Source organism: Suricata suricatta, chromosome 13, assembly GCF_006229205.1.
Source record: "Suricata suricatta isolate VVHF042 chromosome 13, meerkat_22Aug2017_6uvM2_HiC, whole genome shotgun sequence".
In the NCBI taxonomy this organism is placed as follows: Eukaryota; Metazoa; Chordata; class Mammalia; order Carnivora; family Herpestidae; genus Suricata; species Suricata suricatta.
The window spans coordinates 19,126,735-19,144,868 of record NC_043712.1 but is presented as its reverse complement, the minus strand read 5'-3'; the positions used below and the strand labels follow the sequence as shown (position 1 = coordinate 19,144,868).

General features: G+C 58.2%; 1 protein-coding gene across 1 annotated transcript in view; it reads left to right on the top strand.

The window, feature by feature from the left end:
- The first annotated feature begins 4,477 nt into the window (after nt 1-4,477).
- COL27A1 (collagen type XXVII alpha 1 chain) overlaps nt 4,478-18,134 on the top strand; it is a 125,280-nt gene continuing 111,623 nt past the window's right edge. Inside the window, exons 1-3 of the mRNA XM_029919629.1 lie at nt 4,478-4,494; nt 6,393-6,463; nt 9,935-11,652. Coding sequence (XP_029775489.1) covers nt 4,478-4,494; nt 6,393-6,463; nt 9,935-11,652 — 1,806 coding nt within the window. The remainder of the gene's footprint in view (nt 4,495-6,392; nt 6,464-9,934; nt 11,653-18,134) is intronic.

Here is an 18,134-nt window from a genome sequence, read left to right as displayed (position 1 = left end):
GCTCGGGAGCATGAAGTAGGGGCCCGCCATGGGAGCGGGATCGGCGCGGGGGCCCCGAGGCACAGCGGCGGCGGCGGCGGCGGCGGCGCGCGGGGGGTGAGTATGAGCTCGGGGACGCCCCCTCCCCAGCTTCCTGCTGCTCCAGCCCCGGGGAGGGCTGGGGAGGGGGATGGGTCCCCGCCACGCCGGACGCTTCCCCGGAACATCGGCTTCCTGCCCCCTCCCGAGCCCCTGCGAAGCGGGCCACCAAGGGTTAACGAGCGAGCGGGCTGCGCCCCCCGCCCGGCGAGGGTTGGCGAGCACTGCCTGCCCTGCCCCGCTGGCCGCGCTCTGCGATCGCGTCGGGGCGGGGGCCGAGCTGGGGAGGGTCGGTGCAGAGCCAGCCCCGGGGTCGGGATTCCGGGTGGGTGGTGGCGCCTGGAGCGGCGAGTTGGGGGTGGAGGGGGGGGGGCGCTGTTTGGATGCTCGGGGGAGGAAGGGTCCCCGTTCGGGGCTGTCCCGGTGTGTTCCGGTGTCGGTGTCCACAGGTCCCCAAGCTTGTGAGTCAGCCTGTGTTCGTGAAACTATCCACAAGCTTCTAGGTCTCCGGGTCTCGGCTTCTGCTCCTGTCTCAGCGTCTGTGTGGCTTTGCACGTCCCCTGCTTCTGGAAGTCTCCGCGTGTGTGTCACTATGTTTGGGTCTGTGCGTCTCAGTGTCTCCCTGCTTCTCTGCGGGTTGGGGGCAGGGCGTCTCAGCTCCTGTCACTTTCCGTGAGTGAGAGAGAAAAGTGAGAGCCTGCGTGTCAGAGTAGAAAGGGGCCCTGAAGGTCCGCAAGTCACTGCCCAGAAGCAGGGACCGGGTGGAGGGGGGGGGGCAGGAAGGGGCAGGGAATCTCCTGAGGCAGGAGCTGGGACCCAGGGACTGGCGGAGTAGTTGTAAAGAGTGAGCGTGTGCAAGAGCGAGTCACTGAGCGTGGGTGTGTGTGGGAGTGAGCGAGGATGAGAGCAACCCTTGGGGCCCTAGGGACTGCGGCTCATGCTCTCTGCCCAGAGAAGCACAGAACTTGCTCCCTTTGCATCCTGCCCCCAGGATCAGAGGACCTTCCCAAGAGGCCGGTTAGGGCCGTGGCTCCGCCCCACTCGCCATGCCCCGCCCCCTCTGAGCTGGAATCAGGGGGACGATCCCCCCCTTCTTTCCCATGTCTTGGAAAAAGCTGGCTGGCTGAGATTCCACCACCCCCCACCCCACCACACACACACACACACACACACACACACACACACACACACACACACCCTGACACACACATACACAGAGCACCAGTAAGCACACTGCTGACTCATTTTCTCCAGAAGACCCTGTGCCAAGGCAGATGCCAGCGGTTGGGCAGAAAAGTGGTGCCAGACAAGCACCCCACAGTGGGGCCCGAGCTTTGGGCAAGTGGGCAGTCAAGCTGCTCTGAGGCCCGGCCTCTGCCTTGCCCTGTCTGGCGGCTGCCCTCACCACAGCAGTGCCCCAGATGCTGTGCCCGCTGGTTCTGGCTCACCGTCCAACTTTGCCCATCTTTACCTCTCCCAGACCAGGCTCCGTGACACACGGAGCACATCCCTGGCCTCACCCCTCCTTCCCTTTCCTCCCAGTCCTGGGAACACCCCCTTCCTGGTACTCGCATGTCTTCAGCTGTCTCTCAAATCTTACCCTGACAGCCATCATCTCCCCTCGGAGTATGCTGCACGGGAAGAGGGGGCTGCCCTCCCCGTGTAACCCATGCTCTGTCTCTCCAAGCCCATCTGCCCATGACTTTGTTGGCATAATCTCCTTCTCCTCCTCTGTGTGCTGGGACTCACTTGATCACCTACAAGCTGGCCTGATGCACTGAAGCCCCATAGGGGTCGTGGCGGAGGACTGAGCACCTCTGTGGAGGCAACAGACTCCCTCTAGTGTGGCTGCCACCAGCCGGCGTGAGTCCCGACTGCCTCCTTCACCTCTATGCTTCTCTTCTGTTGCATCTGCATGACGGCCATCTTCTTTCTCACCTAGCAAGATTTTGTGAGGGCTCCTGGGACGCCATGCTGGTCAAGGGCTCAGGACAGGGCCTGGCATGTAGTAAATGCTCGATAAATGGCAGCTGTTACTTGTATTATTATTCACTTCGTCTTGAATGGATGTGTGAGTCAACTGGAAAATTCTGGGCTGCATCCTGTCCAGACGGATGACCTGTCTGTGTTCCTGTGCAAGAGGTATCAGGTGCGAAGAGGGGAGCCTGGGCACGTGGGGCCTGGCCGGTCCGTGGAGGCTGCTGGGACGGGCCCATCCCCCTTGCGGTCCTGTGGTCCTCGGGCCGGCGTGCCCCACGGGCGCACAGCCAAGCACGGAGCTCACAGGGCTGCTGTCCTTGTGTGTACTTTAATGCCCTGGGTCCCAGCTCTGAGCTCCTAGTGGTCATGCGAGGCGGGAAGGGTCTGTAAGATCTTGTGCGTCCCCAGGTAACAGGGATGGAGGGAACACCGTGCAAACCATCCGTAGGGTCTGGCAGCCTCGTGGTCCAGGAGTAGCCGCATGTGGTGTGCTGGCAGAGGGCCTTTTATGAGGGTAGGAACACCTGCGTTCCCTTCTTGGAGGGCTGTGTGGCCAGGCTGTGCCTCCAAGGTCAGGCTCCCTAACTCCTCGCTGCTATTTCAGCTGCCTCCTACTCACGCTGGCCCCCGGGCTCTGGTCGTCCTGACATTCTGGAGCCCTGGGCTCACCGAGCCAGGGCCCACGAGTCAGTGGGGAACACAGAAGTTGGGAAGAACAGACTGCGGGCCAGCACAGGCACTCAACATTATTAGCAGTAGCCTAAACAGCATTGGAACGGGAGCAAGAGAATCGGCCGGGCCTTTCTCCGGGAGCCAACTTTCCAAGCCTGGAGCTTACTTAGACGGCTGGTTGCTTCCTAGGCTGTATCTCTGGTCCTGTTGGTAAAGTCTGGGACTCTGGTCTCTGGCAAATAGGAAGTCCCTGTCAGTCTCCAATTTCTTCTCTGAGAGAGACAAGTCAAGTGAGACCGACTGTCTGCTAAGCAGTGGGGTCAGACGAGGTGGGTCACGAACACGCTGTGTAGTTTTAGACAAATCGCGTCCCGTCTCTGGGCCTTGGTTGCCCGTCTCCACAACAGGGGGACGGGACTAGAACCTGGCATCTGGATATCTCAGAAGACCTTCTCCCACTGTATAATCTCAGTCTTCAGTCTGGCAGCGTACGAGTCAAGTGCACCCAGAATCCAGGTCTGGGAGGCTGGTTGCCTTTGTCAAGGTGAATGGACGGAGGGGAAAATGCTTTCCTAACAGGCCTTCAGGGCTGAAGTTCTCGAGCTGGAAACCATGCTGTTGGGGAGCTTAATTAAAGAGAAGATTCTGATCCCATTGTCCAGTGAGTCTTCTTTCTCCTGACTTTCAGGGATTAAAAATATTTCCCCCGAGTGTATCCTTAGTCTCTCCGAAGTGATCACCTTGGCATCACCACGGCCATAGAAGTTGACTAAGGACACTTGTGGCTCTTCCCCCTTCTCTCTCCCCCCAGCCTCTCCCTATCAGCTTGGGAAGCATCTCCAGCAGCATGGGGAAGACGCAATCTAGTGAGGGACTCCGGGAGCAGGCGCTCGTGCCTGGAAAGGGCCGGGAAGCGGGGGTGGAAGAAAATGGGGCAGAAACGGGCTTGTCGGAGCCCTGGAAAGGGAGGGGCAGTGTCCTCTGAGGGGTCATTCTCGGGAAACGTGAGCTCACTGGTCCCCTAAGTCTGGGGACTCCTGCTGGACAGAAAGCACGGTCAGTGTCTTCATTGCGGGATGTCTCAGGCCCTTTGGTGTGCAGTGAGCTGTGCCCTGGGAATTGGCAGGACTGGGAGGCAGCTCTTCCCCGGATGATCCGGGCCCGGTTTCCTGGAGTGTCTACACCAGGAATTATGACCCCAGAGCCTCCCAGGGTGACCTTGAGGAGGGACCTGCCCTCCCTAAGCCTCAGTTTGTAGCAAATCAAACAAAGTCTCCTGCCATTTCTTTTCAGGCCCAGTGAGGCTGCCGTTGGCTTCCAGTGGGCAGGTCATGTCAGAAGGGCCAGCCTCCACTCTTCCTTCTCCCCAGGTGACACCAGGGCAGCTAGGCACTCTGACCTTTAGTCATTGCTAACAGTGTGCTGGGGGCAAGGTCCGCTGTGGGCTGGCCCCCTGCAAAAGGCATTTTCACAGCAATGGCAGCAGATTGGAGAGGATGAGGGGGAACTGAAGATTATCCAGGACCCACCCTGGAAAAAGGCAGAGGTAGGGAGGGCCTTTGGGGGGATGCTTTTCAAGTCCAGAGCCCACTACGGGTACAATGTATTCCTTCTACAAAGATACACTGAACGTTTACAACATGCTTACCAGGTGCTGGGAATACAAAAGGAAACAAGAAGGATGTGGTTGCTACCTTTCAGGGACTTGTTCTAGAAAGGGAAACAGTAACACTGGCGATTAGCACACATGGGGTACCGGCTGTGGTGAGGCACGTGCACGGGGCGGCAGGAGGGGACGCCCAAGCTGGAATCTAATGCGTGTGTGGGAGCTGACCAGGCTAAAGAGAGGTGTCAGGACCACTTGGTCGCAGCACGTGCAAAGGCCCAGAGGCTGGAGAAGGCTTTCAAGGGACCACCATCTGCATCTGAGTGCTATTGCAGCTAGTTTGCCTTAGGTGGCAACTAACTGAAGACCCAATTCAACATGGCTTATGCAAGGGGAGTTATTGCCGGTCATGTCAGGAGATCTAAAGCAAAAGCAGTGATAGGCTTGGCTACTTCGGCATCTCAAGTGTTATCAAACGTCTACTATTTTTCCATTCTGTCATCCTTAAATGCTCATGGAGCTTGTTAACCTCATGTGCACAAAGTGGCTGCAGCAGCACATCCCCACTCAATCACACACAAAAGGTAGAAGAAAACCTCTCTGTCCCTTTGAAACACATTTCCAAGGACGCTAAGAGGCATCCTTCACATCTTACGGGCCACATTTGGGTCACGTATGCCGAAACTGGTCACTGGCATTCATCCAGTACCCGGATTCATCCAGTACCCTCTGAAGTCCATGCCTCTCCGAACAAGAAGGGAAGGGGGGATGGCCATGGGTATGTAACCACCCGTGTCCCTCACAGTGCCCAGTCAGGATTACTCTTGATTATAATTGCAATTAAATTGGAGTGATTGCTATTAAATCAGAGGGTGCAAACTTGTCTCCCAGGGAGCACAGCATGCTTGGAGAAACGGGGGGCTCCAGACACCTATTCCAGCAGATGGGTTTCCTGGATTACGTGATTCCCCAGAAATGTGCCATTCTAGCTTTGCACTTGGAAACAGACCCTGGGCCTGTGCATCCCAGCCTGAGTCCTCAGCACCCGCCTGTCTCAGCTTTCTCCGCCTGCATCCCGGCCGGCCGTCTTTGGCCACGTGCCGCCCTCCCCTTTGCCTGTTTAGGGATCAGATGCCCCGGGTGGCTTCGGGTGTCTCCGGTGGCTGCTCCCACAGGAAGGTGAAATCGGATCTCTGCCTCTGCCCATCTTGGCAGGAGCCACCGAGTGGAGCATTAACCCCTCCGGGCCCCAGAGTTCAGGGGCAGCAATGACTGTGTAAGGAGCACTGCCGTGGCTGGCACCAGGCCGAGCCCTTGACATGCATGAGCTCATTTAATCCTCACGCCTGGCCCGTGAGATCGGGAATGCCGGCCGTGTGGCGAAGCAGGAGGCGGGCTCCGGGAGGCTGAGTGACTCATCCAGGGTCACACAGCTGGCAAGCAACAGGGCCAGGTTTGCACCTGGGTCTGCCCGACTGCCCACGATGGGCTCTGTCCCTCTGTTCTCTCTCCTCCCTTTTCCCATCAGCACGAGGCCGGGTGGGCGGCTGCAAGAGGGCGTGCTGTTCCCGGGTCAGGGGTCTTCTCCGTTGGTGTCTGGAGGGCAGTTCTCGTCTCTTTTGTCCTTTGAGAGGTCTGTCATCCAAGCGCATCAGTCTGGTCTTCCCACAGTACAGGCGGGGAGACCGAGCCCCAGAGATGGGGAGGGGCGGGCCCCTGGTGGCCCAGGGAGTCAGAGGTAGATTTGAACCTGGACCCTGCATCTCCTGGCACCCCGGTTAGGGCTTCCTGCCCTGTGACCTTGGCTTATCGATCTGGAAAAAGGTTGTATTTGGACTGTTTAAGCAGGTCCTGCCCGAAGAGGTTGCGCCTGGAAACAGGGAGCGTGGGCTGCACAGGGGACATCGGGGTCCTAGAACCTGTACCTTACCTTCCCCTCCCATGGGTGAGACTGGGGGGCACTGGGGCTGGGTGATTCCCTCCGAGGTCCCCAGCCGGATCCAGGGCCTGAGGGTGGAAACTGACGCTGCATCTGCTTGTGTCTTCCTGTCTTTAGGGGGTTTCTCTTCACCTGGATCTTAGTGCCGTTTGTCTGTCACCTGGCCTCCACCCAAGGAGCTCCTGAAGGTACTGCTCTCTTCTCTTTGTGCAGAGGGAGACAAGGGAGGGCAGAAGGGACCTGAGAATGCAGGGCTAGGAGACAGTGAGGCCCCTCGCTGTAACTCACTGCCTCAGTTTTCCCATCAGTAAAATGGAGCCCATCGTTGGCAAATTCGGTTGAAAGAGAATCCCATATAATGTTTTGTGTGGGGCAGGAAGGCCTGAGTGCAGAAGTGTGGAAGGGTAACCCTTTCTTTCCTACCCAAGGGTTGGTGGGGGAGGGAGGGGGGACGGGGCAGCCTGGGCAGAATCGGAATAAATCACGTTGGTGCGGTCAGCCCCAGTCGTCCTGATTTGTCCATGGTTGTACTAAGAACCGCTGGCAGGAGGCACGAAGGCCGCAACTTCCTGCCCTTCCCATGAGATCCTGCTCTTCCCTACCATCCCTGAGGAGCCAGCCAGGGGGCCAGAGCGGCGGTGGGCTGGCGACACAGCTGCCCGTGGAAGCTGAAACCTCTCCCACATCTGTTTGTCACACAGCCACAAGGCCTCCTAAAATAGCAGTCCCTCCCCCTCTTCCACACCTGCCCGTGTGCCGAGGCGGGAGGCCGGGCACTCTCAGGGTCCCTGTGGTCTGACCTGGCCTCCGGCAGGGATTGGATCTCCGGGAGGGGAGGGCTGTGCCCGGAAGAGACTCCTGCTGCCCGGCAACATTTTGTGCAAATGTCATATTTTCCGAGCTTGCTGTTTCCCCCACAAAGTAGGTGAACAGCTGTCTGCAGTCCTGAGTCAGGCGATGGGGGGCGGGGGGTGTCGGGGAGAGGCCGGAGCTGTGTGGAGCCAGGTTTGTGTAATAAAGGGATCTTGCTGTGGCCAGCTGGCTGGGTCCCTCCAGCTTGGCGTTGGACTGCCTTCATTCTCCTGGCCCCTGGCTCCTTGCCCCTGGGTCCTGGATGTGTCTCCACCCTGCTTTCTCGCTTGTCTGAGGGGCTCTAGCTCAGTACAGCATGGTGCTAAGAACAGAAACCCTGGAACCAGGTGGCCTGGGTTCAAATTCCGGCTGTGCCTTTTATTATAGGCTATGTGACCTTGGGCTAGTTATTATAGCGAACTTTTCTGACCTTTGTCTGTGAAGGGGGGGATTATAAACAGTACCTTCATCACAGATGAGTGAGAGAGTCAAGAGACATAGTACATATAAGCACTTGGCTCATAGTAAGTGCTCAGTAAATACTGGCATTTCTTATTGTTGTCAATTATAATATTTAGCTGAAAACTTGGGTAGGAACAGTCCTTCTCTGTCCCCTTTGGAGCCCACAGTGGTCAGAGTCTTCCCCAAGATGACCACCTCTGCCAGCTCCAGGTGTCCGAGTTTGGGGCTTTGCCCTTGACCTGCAGACAGCCTGCAGGGGAGGCCTGGAGAAAGGACGCTGAGAGAAACCCCATTGGTGCCGCCTGGCCCGCTGTCAGTTCCCCTGGGTGAGCGCGAGCAGCCGTAAGCCGCAGTGACGGAGGACATGTTGTGCAGTCCTAGGGTCCTCCGGGGGCTGCTGAGGGGGGCCGGAGGGGAGGATGGCTTCCTGCCCTCCCCTCTGCCCCAGCAAGCGCCTCCTCCCTTTTCAGCTGTTCTCAGTAGCATTGTGTGATACTAAAACCGTTTCAGTGATTAAAAGGTGTGCAATACACTAGTACCGGGAGGATCTTTGAGCAGAGGTTTGTTTCAGGTTGGGATCTCAGGGCAGACGGAGGCGGGAGAGAGGAGGAATCGGAAGTGGAATGAAGGCCCGCAGGTCCTGCAGAGGAATGAGGGTCTCTGGTCCTAGCCAACCCGAAGAAGCAGCCTCCCCTCCAGATCTCTTCCAACGTCCTTAGCACTTTGTGGCCACTTCCAGTCTGGTTTCCCTTGTCTTACAGGCAGGGAAACTGAGGCCCAGGGGTCAGGCAAAGACTTTTCCCGAGGTGTCGGTGCAGGCCGTGAGCGAGGATTGGCGAGGAAGCCAGAGAACCCTGTGATGGAGGTTTTCTTCGCCACCTCACTTTCCTGCAGAAGGAGCAGAGGCCCAGAGTCCAGACCCCCAGGGGCTTTGCCTGGCTCCAAAGCCTGGCCTTCTGACCCCCGCCCATCTCTCTGTCCATCCATCCGTCCATCCATCCACGTGACCATTGTTTGCTGGGTCCTAAGGGCCAAGTGCCGCATTCAGCCTGATAGGCACCCACGGACCATACTCAGGGGTTAGCTTGCTGTGCTCCAGGGTGGGGAGTAGGGGAGGGGAGCTGAGTCCCTGCCAGGCCCTGGCTCCAGAGGCGGCCTCTCCTCTCTGGCCTCCTCAGACACTGGCAGCCCAGCCAGCTGAGGGATGTCGAGTGACCTGGCGACAGGCAGGGTCAGGAAGCCTTTCCATAAACACCCTGGAAGACCTCTGTCTGCCCTGGAGAACCCCACCGATGTAATAAGCGGGTGGACGTGACCTGGCCAGGCCACAGTAGATGGCCAAATGGCTCGCCAGAGGACAGAGCTTGCAGGGACACCTTGATGGCTTCCTGTGCTCTGTCCAAAGCCGCACTGGGAGGAGGGAACTCATTGGAAATACCCTCTTCCTTCCGTGCACAGAGCAGCTTCCCTGGCCTGCTCTGGGCAGAGAGAGACCTAGCGGGTGGGCAGGGGGCTAGGGAGGTTCCTAAACGTGGTGAGACCAGTCAGGCCCATGAGACGGTCCTTACCAAGCTCCTGTGCCATGTCCATTCCTGACACCCTGCTCACTCACTCAGGGGACTGCTCTTGAAGGAGATGCCCTTTGAGGCAGAGAGAAGGGGAAGCTTGTCATGTTCGGCGGCCGCAGATCCTCTTAGTGCTAGCATGTTGTTATTTTTGCTACTGACAGCTATCATTTGAAAGTGCTTAGTCTGTGCCAGGCTCTTGTTTTCAAGTGTATCCTCACAACAGCCTTCTGCGTTTGGCGCTCCTATTATCCCATTTAACAGGTGAGAAAACTGAGGCACTAAAGTCACAAGTGAACTCAGGAAGTTTGGCTCCAGGATCTGTGTCTTTTTTTTATTATTTTTTTAATGTTTTATTTATTTTTGAGAGAGAGAGAGAGAGGAGAGAGAGAGAGAGAGAGAGAGAGAGAGAAAATGGACAGGGAAGGGGCAGAGAGAGAGGGAGACACAGAATCCAAAGCAGGCTCCAGGCTCTGAGCTGTCAGCACAGAGCCCGATGCTGGGCTTGAACTCATGAACCTCGAGATCATGACCTGAGCTGAAGTCAGATGCTTAACCGACCTAGCCCCCCAAGCCCCCGGGGTCTGCATCTTAAACTAGTATATGCAGCGTCATTCAGCCAGATAGGGAATGGGTTCCAATTCTGGACTCCCAGCCGCAGGCATGGGCCACCAGGCAGCAGTGGATGAAGTGTCTCCACTGGGTCTGTGCACCTGCAGCGGTCTGGGGCTGGCGCCGGCCCTGACCCTGCCGTCTCCCGCCTCTGCCCTCCCTCTGCAGATGTGGACGTCCTCCAGCGGCTCGGCCTCAGCTGGACAAAGGCAGGGGGTGGCCGGAACCCCCCGCCCCCAGGGGTCATTCCATTCCAATCAGGCTTCATCTTCACGCAGCGGGCCCGGCTCCAGGCCCCCACGGCTGCCGTCGTTCCTGCCTCCCTGGGCACCGAGCTGGCTCTGGTGCTGAGCCTCTGCTCCCACCGGGTGAACCATGCCTTCCTCTTCGCCGTCCGCAGCCGGAAACACAAGCTGCAGCTGGGCCTGCAGTTTCTCCCCGGCCAGACGGTCCTCCACCTGGGGCCCCGGCGCTCGGTGGCCTTTGACCTCGACGTGCACGACGGGCGCTGGCATCACCTAGCTCTGGAGCTCCGTGGCCGCACGGTCACCCTGGTGACGGCCTGCGGGCAGCGCCGGGTGCCTGTCCCACTGCCTTTCCATAAGGACCCAGCCCTCGACCCCGAGGGCTCCTTCCTCTTTGGGAAGATGAACCCGCACGCGGTCCAGTTTGAAGGTGCCCTATGCCAGTTCAGTATCTACCCTGTGACACAGGTGGCTCCCAATTACTGTGCCCACCTGAGAAAGCAGTGTGGACAGGCCGACACGTACCGGCCCCGGCTGGGACCCCTCCTTCCCCCAGACCCTGGCACAACCTTCACCTTCCAGACCACCCTTGCCCTTCGAGGCCTGGAGAACCTGACCACTGCCGCGCCAGCCCTGGGGGCACGGCCGGCAAGCAGGGACCCCAGGGGAACGGCGGTGCCCTCCACACCCGCCGAGCCCCTCAGGACTAGCGTCACAGACTCTCACTGGCAAGCTGCAGCCGGGGGCCCAGTGCGGACCCCGCCGTCACCTGCGAGGTTGCCAGCCAGTGAGGTGCCCCCAGCCCCCCGAGCCGGCGCCACCACACCTGTCCAGCCATTGCAGAAGAGCACCGCTGCTGGGAGCCCCAGAAGTCACCCAGCTAAGCTTTCGGCCCCTCCCCCTTCAAGAGGCCCTGTCCAAAGGCCCCGCCCCACCCAGAAGACTGCTCAGCCTCCCTTCACCAAGTCAGCCCCCACCAAGAAGCTCGTGCCATCTACTTCTCGCCCAGTTCCTGCCAAAGCTTCCCGGCCCTCCATGAAGCCAATCCCACGGACCCCCGTAACACCCAGGCCTCCGCTGTCCAGCGCTCAGCCCCTGTTTCTGGCCATAGGCTCCTCCAAAAAGCCTTTCTCCCCAGGGGGCCAGAACGAGGCCACAATGAGTGGGCATGCCAGGGAGCCAGCCACTGCCCGTGCCAGCACCTCCAGGCCTCCACAGCCCACAGTTCTGTCCCTGTCCCCCGGCCCCCGGCCCGGCTCTACCAGGACTGCTCCACCGCCAGCCACATCCTTGCCTCCTGCCCTTGTTCCTGGCTCAGCCACCACCAAAACCAAGACACCCTCTGGATCAGAAGCCACGCAGAAAGCCAGACCCAAGAGCAAGGCCCGGAAGCCCGTCCCCCTCAGACCTGGGAAGGCAGCCAGGGATGTCCCGTTGAATGATCCGACACCCCGGCCCAGCCCCAGACAGTCCCGGCCCAGCCGACCCACCACCTCGGCCCCGGCACTGGCCCCGGCGCACTTTCTGTCCTCCAGTCCCTGGCCCACAATTCACAGCTATTCATTCCTCCACCTGGCCGCACCCACGCCTTTCCCGCTGCTGATGGGACCTCCAGGGCCCAAGGGAGACTGTGGTTTGCCGGTAAGATGGGGTGGGGTGTGCATGTTGCTTGGAGCTCAAGTGGGTGGCGGGGTGCGGGGAGGGCAGTTAGGGCAAGTGGCTGCCCCCGGCAAGGGCCGACCGGGAGAAGCAACTTCGAGCAGGCAGGTGGTTATGGGCCAAGTCTCAACTCGAACTCGAGTCCCCCGCCCTGCTCGTCCACCTCTGCTGTGCGAGTGGTCACTCGCTCTGCTGCGATTCATGATCCACTGGGGCAGACGTGGGTTTGGCGGCCCCCACCAGGTAAAGGGACCCCCTGGGCTTTGCTTGGCTCAGGCTCCAGGGCATTCTTTGCTAACCCAGCTGTCAAGGTCAAGTGGCTTAAGGAAAACCACTAACCAACTGGCCCTGAGGTCATGCGTTCTCCAAAGTTCAGCTGTCCCGACTCCCAGAGCAGAGCCCCTCCGGCCCACCGGCGTGTCTGGGAGTTTTGGATAAAGGTCGCACATGGGTAGTCCCGAACGTGCTTTGTTTGGCACGTGCAGCATTGTTTAAAAATATTTAACGAGTTACTAACGTCTTAAAAATGTGAGAGATTTCTCATAAAAGACCTGGTGACTGGCTTCTCCTGGAAGGCGGAGAGATGCAGTGGCCCGTGGGCTGTGGCTGGGTCGGAGCTGCCCTCTTAGACAGGACAGGTCTGGTCCTGCGTGGCCCCCACCCCCACGTCTCCCGATCGGATCTCCCAACGCCGTCCTTTCCCCCCGTTTCTTTCGCCTGCCTGGATCCTGTTGATGTTGAATTTGTGGCCCCCCCGTAGGGGAGTTTGGGGTGGGCAGGGGAGGGTGGGCCCGAACAGTCAAGGAAAGGAGAAAGAACTTTCCACGTGCAGGAGATGTTCTCAGGGCCGCTGCCTGCAGCCTGCCTGGGGCTGTCTCCAGGGGCAACGACCTTTCTGCAGCTGGAGGCCAATTCCTCCGGGCGGGGAATGGAGGGATGGCGTTTCCAGAAAGCTCAGGCCTCAGCTCTGTTCTCCCGCCTTGAAGATGACCACTGTGCGGTTTTTCTCCTTCCTACGGCCGGGTTTCCCACCAGCCTCTAGTGTTTGAGGTTAGGCTCCCTACAATGTGGAGACAGTGGCAGATGCTGGGAATTCCCAGGCCTTACAAACACACTTAATGAGTTTTAATAATGATTAGGAATAATATTTATTCAGCCTGTCTCCAAGGGGACTGAGAGCACGGTTTTATTATAACCATATTGTAGAACTTATGGAAATTGTATGCATTGCTTTGTAATTATGTCAACGCTCTGTTTAAGTTCTGTGCTCTGAAATGGTCAGGGTGGGGTGCTGGGAGCAGAGGAACGAAGGGGGACCCCTTCTCAGCCCTCCAGGCTGCTCGGCCTGACTCAGGCACCAGGTGGCTTTGAGCCCTGATAGGTCAGCTTCCCAAGCTTTGTGGACGCTCAGTTCACTGGCCACAAGGTCAAAAGGGGGTGAACTGTCCCCCTCTCAGAGAGGGTGTGAGGCTCAGGGTCTCCACTCCATTCAGTGGAGGAGGTCAGCCCTGACTCCCAAGGCCATGTGCAGTGTAGAGAGAGGATGGCATGTCCAAGCCAACGGAACTGGAACAGAGAAAGGCTTTTTAGGGTGCATAGCTTCTCCATGATCGAAGAATGTACTAGAGCCATCCTGTTCAGTAGATGGGTGCTTAGGGATCATTCCATTCAACCGTCTTCACTGGGCAGGTGAGGAGCCTAGAGACTGTGCCCAGGGAGGGTGCACAGCACATAGGAGGCAGAATTGAAGTCTGTGCCCCGGCTCCAGATGCCAAGACCAATGTGGTCCATCCCACTCCCCTGAGTGTCCACACTGAGACTCTAAGACTCAGGGCCAGGAGGCTGGGGGTTTCCAAGATCTGTCAGGCCCTGTCCTTGGCCTCAAAGGAAGATATCCATGTCTAAAAGAATCTTCTGTTTCTATACTCACCAAATGTATATGTTACATGAACGGCATCTCCCTTTAGGACCTGCTAGGAATTGGTTGAGGAGGGCAGGATGTGTTTGCTAATCCCTGCTCTGCAGATGAGGGGACAGTGAGCGGTCAGAGGGCCAAAAGACATGGCCAAGGGCACTTAGCATGTTCTTGCGGGGACCCGGACATGCCTCTGGGTCCCTGACTTCCAGAGAGGGCAGTGGTTCTTCCTGCTTCTCCAGCCCTAAAGGTCTGAGGGCCAAGGGAGGAAGGTCGTCTGCTTGGGTGGCATCCCACCTCATGCTACTTCCGGTCCCCAAATCCCATCCTCCCTCTGCCTGGAACTTAGCCTCAGTCCAATAGGAACCAAAAAGCTTTGAGAAGCTTTGCCCAGCCCCCTGTGCAGCAGGTGGCCAACTGGTCACTTGAATCCTACTGGATACCAGCCGTTATATAACTTGAGCAGCAGTGGCGAGAACTTCCGTTCCTGTCCTCTCTTCTCTGCCTCCAACCCCCATGTATATTCAGAAGCTGTGCTGCCCTGGGCAGGGGGCTTGGTCGTCCCCAGTATGGGGACATGCAGACCCGGTTCAAATTCTGACTGCCCGCCTTACTAGCTCTGTTGCCCCGATCCACGCTAAATCTTGATTTCCACAGAACGTAGGTTAAGAATAGCTCCCATCTCCCGCGAGGGACCAAGTTGGGTGATCTCCAAGGCCGCTTGGAGATCTATCCTTGCTCGGTGACTTTGGGGAACGTTTTTTCTCTCCGTAGAGTTGTCTCCCCTCTGTCACAGCTTTGGAAGTAAGAAATAAGTGGCCGCAGGAACTTTCAGAGCCAGAGAGGGGTGCCACGCGTGGCCAGGTTGGCCTGGTGCTGCGTGGTCCTGGAGGGGCAGGAGACAGACTCCTGGAGGTGGAGACGGCTCTGGGCCCCGGGCCTGCCAGAAGTTGTAGCCACGGAGAGAGGGAGCTCTGTGGGAGCCCCAGCAGCGGGGGGAGCATGGAAAAGCTGAGCTGGGCCCCGGCTGAGTCGGGGCGGGGAGGCTGCGGTTCACAGAGACTGCACAGAAGCTGCACAGAAGCCCCACGCCTGGGAGGAGGCGAGTCAAGGCCTTATTTATTCATGATCAGGCTGCTGGCATTTGCACCGGCTTGCACTTTTTTGCAAGCGTCACCTCGGGGAGACCCAGATGAGGGCCTGGCCTGCAGCAGATGCTCCATGACTATCAGTAAAATGAAGGGATGTGATCTTTATGGAAAAAAACAAAACAAAACAAAAAAACCCCACATTGTCTTGATTCCCAGGCCAGGCTCCTTGAAGTGACACAGGTCTCGGCTGCTGGTGGGTCGGAAGGCCGCACGGAGAAGGCCACAGGGTACATACTTTGGATTTGGGGCGACCTAGGTTTGAACCGCTCCCTTATGCAGCCATCCCTTCCTTCTTTCAACACATGTTGATTGAGTGCCTTCTAAGTGCCAGCTGCTGTGTGACCTTTGGCAAGTCCCGTAACCTCTCTGAGCCTCAGTTTCTGCCTTTGCAAAATGGGGATAAGGTACTACCCACCTTTCTGGAGCTGTCGTGTGGACTGAGATGGGGACATCACTATACTAAGGGAACCAGGAATGTCTGGACCCAGGGGCCCTTCATACTGTTGGTGGTTAGGAATTGGAGCTAGCTCTTGAGAAATTCACGCCTTACCCTGGTGTCATCTAGAATCCAGGAGAAGGAGAAGTGTTTCGCTTTGTCTTTGGCGTATTGTTCTTGAGGTGCTACTCTGTGCCGGGTTCGGTGCAAAGCCGTGCAGCTCCACGCGGGCAGCAGGTAATTGAGGCAAATTCAAGGAAGGGGCTACTTACAGAGGTGTGGATGGCATCAAAGAAACCCCCAGGGGCTGGCGAAGTACACAGGTCTACCCTGAAGGTACAGGGGGGAGGGGAAGGTGTAACCAGACCCCAGTGAAAGTTAAAATGTGCATAGCTGTCTGCAGCCCCTAGCAGGAGCAGGGAGAGAAATACTCTGTCCACTCACTCTACTTCTCCATCTCTTGCTGGGGCTTCCCATTGGCCAGACACAGCCCAAAGCACAGAGCAAGAAAGCCTGAGGGTGCGGGTGGTGAAAGCCAGTGTCCTGGGGATGCAGTAGATCTGGGGAGCAAGTGGAGACTAACCAGCCTCCACTCATGTTATATGTTGGAAGGTGGGTGTTATATCCCCATTTCACAGCTGGACAAACTGAGGCTCGGAGGCACTGGGAGATGAAGTAATGTGCACAAAGCCACGCTGAGAAGCCCTGGCCCGGTAGGCCCCTTCCCTAGGACAGAGACTAGGGGAAAGCACTCAGAGCCTTGAGCATTGTTCCTGGGAATAAAGGTGTGCTCAGATGGTCAGAAATGGGAGGCCCTTTTGAGGCCCCCTGCCGCTCTCTGTCAAGCTGCAGGCAGGGAGCAGAGGCCCAGAGGCTGGAGAGTCACCAGCAGTTAGCAGCACACGAGAGACCAGACTCGGGCCTCCCAGATCTTTGGCCCGTGGACCTCTCTGCTCGCTGCCCTGGGCGGGGTGGAGTGGGGGACCTGCAAACAGAGGGCAGGAGGGGCGGCTTCAGCGGGATGTCGCAGTAGACTCTTTCCGTGGGACGGGGTTCCCTTAGGTCTGGCTTTGGAGGCCAGGACCCTTGGGGAAACCCAGAGAGGCTGCTTGTTTGCTTCCAAGGCTCTGTTTGTGTGAGCCGCCCCCCCCCAGGCAGGCCTGTGGCCCCCGCACCCCTCCCCCTCGGCTCTGGGCCCTCTCAGAGGCCCCGTTGTTTGCGGCGTGGAGTGGAAAATCCCACCCCGGCCCTCGTGAATCATCCCAGAGTCACCCGCTCAGGCTTCAGGCCCTGGAAAGAAATGGCAGCGTTTTTCCACTGCGTGGAGGGGAGCAGGCAGGGTCTCAGACCAGGCGAGAGAGGGGGCAGCAGGTGCCCACCCTCGCTTGCCCACTAACAAAGTGAGTTGTGAACGGGGAAGCGTTAGGCCGCTGCCTGCGGCTGGGCCTGGGTTGGAGGAGGAGAGCCCGGCCAGGCCTGCCGCTGGGGGCCGGGCTGCCATAACACGGAGCCGGGCTGTGGCCTGACATCACCAGGCTGGGCCGTGGGTCCCAACTGGCACTTCGAGTCTGCTCGGCAGATGTGTGGGTGAGGTCAGCCTCCCAGCTTGGATGCCCCTGTTTCTGGGGCAGAAGAAATGCCAAGAGGGAGTGTCCGGGCCTCCAGAGCAGCGGCCCTGCCAGGGTCCCTGAGGGAGACTCCCTGTCCCTGGAGCCCTGCCCAAGCCCTGCCTCGCTGGGCCTTGACCTTCTTTCTCTGTGAAATGGGCACGGTCTCCTCCTTCCCTCTTCTGCCAGATAAGTGGAGAAGGAAGTTGCCATTGCCCTGCAGCTCAGGAAGGGCCCTGTGTTGGGAAGGTTCCGGGATGCTCCTTCCACAGCTGCCCAGAGAGGGGCAGGCCCTCACCCATGTTTGCACACCTAGTCCCTAGTCAGCACGTACCGACTCTCCGCATGGAAGCTCCCAGAAGAGGAGAAAAGATCCAATGTCCTGGGTTGAGTGTGGGTTCTGCCTGTTGGCTGTGTGGCCTTGGGCAAGTCATTTTGCCCCTGTGAGGCTCCTTTTGGTTTCTCGTCTATAGAAAGGGCTCTGCAACGTCTGCATTAATGCTTCACCTTGAGCGCCTGCATTTTCCTTTCGTTCTGGGTCACCTGGAAGAACAGGGCCAAGGGGAAGCCTTCTGGAAATGGAAGTCTTTGCTCTTCCTGAAAAACAGAGGCCAAGGAGGGTGGTTTACAATTTGGAGTTGGGGAGTGTCCAGCGGCTCATCGGAAAGAAACAACAGCGAACTTTTTTGGGCCTTAACTGTGTGCCAGGCACGAGGATTAGCACGTTTTATAGATTATCTGTCAGCAAGGGGCCGCCATAGCCTCGTTTTATACTTAAAAGAATGAAGGCTTGGAGAATGGAAGTAGGGTGCCCCTCCCCAAAGCCACACAGCTCGTAAGCAGGGGTGCCTGGGCTTCCACCATTCTCTACTGTTCTCCTGGGGAAGGGGAGATGCGGAAAGGGGCCCTGAAATCCCAAACCTGCGGAACTACATAGAAAGGCTCTGGCTGGAAGGAAGACGGCTGCGTTTGGCCAGAGGTCCCGGGAGGCTCCGAGGTGTCCGGGACTTGCCTGAGGGCCATGCAGCCAGCCGCCCCTCCCTCCATCCAGGGCTCTTTCCAGTGCCCCTGGGGCCTTGGTGCCCGTATCTGCCTGTCTGGATCTCTCTTCTGATTTTTATTCATGGGCGAGCGAGCACGTGGCGTTCACAGGCCAGAACTGTGAACCGAGCCTGCCCAGCGTGAGATCTGGATTAATTACCAGCCAAACCGTTACTGGGTTTTCAACACTGATTTTAACTCCGGGCAGGAAACCTGGAATCTCGTTGATGGTTATTTGAAACAAATGAATTCCCCAGGCCTCACACATCCTCGAAAGCCAGGCTTCCTTCGAAGGTTCCGTGTTCAGTTCTTCA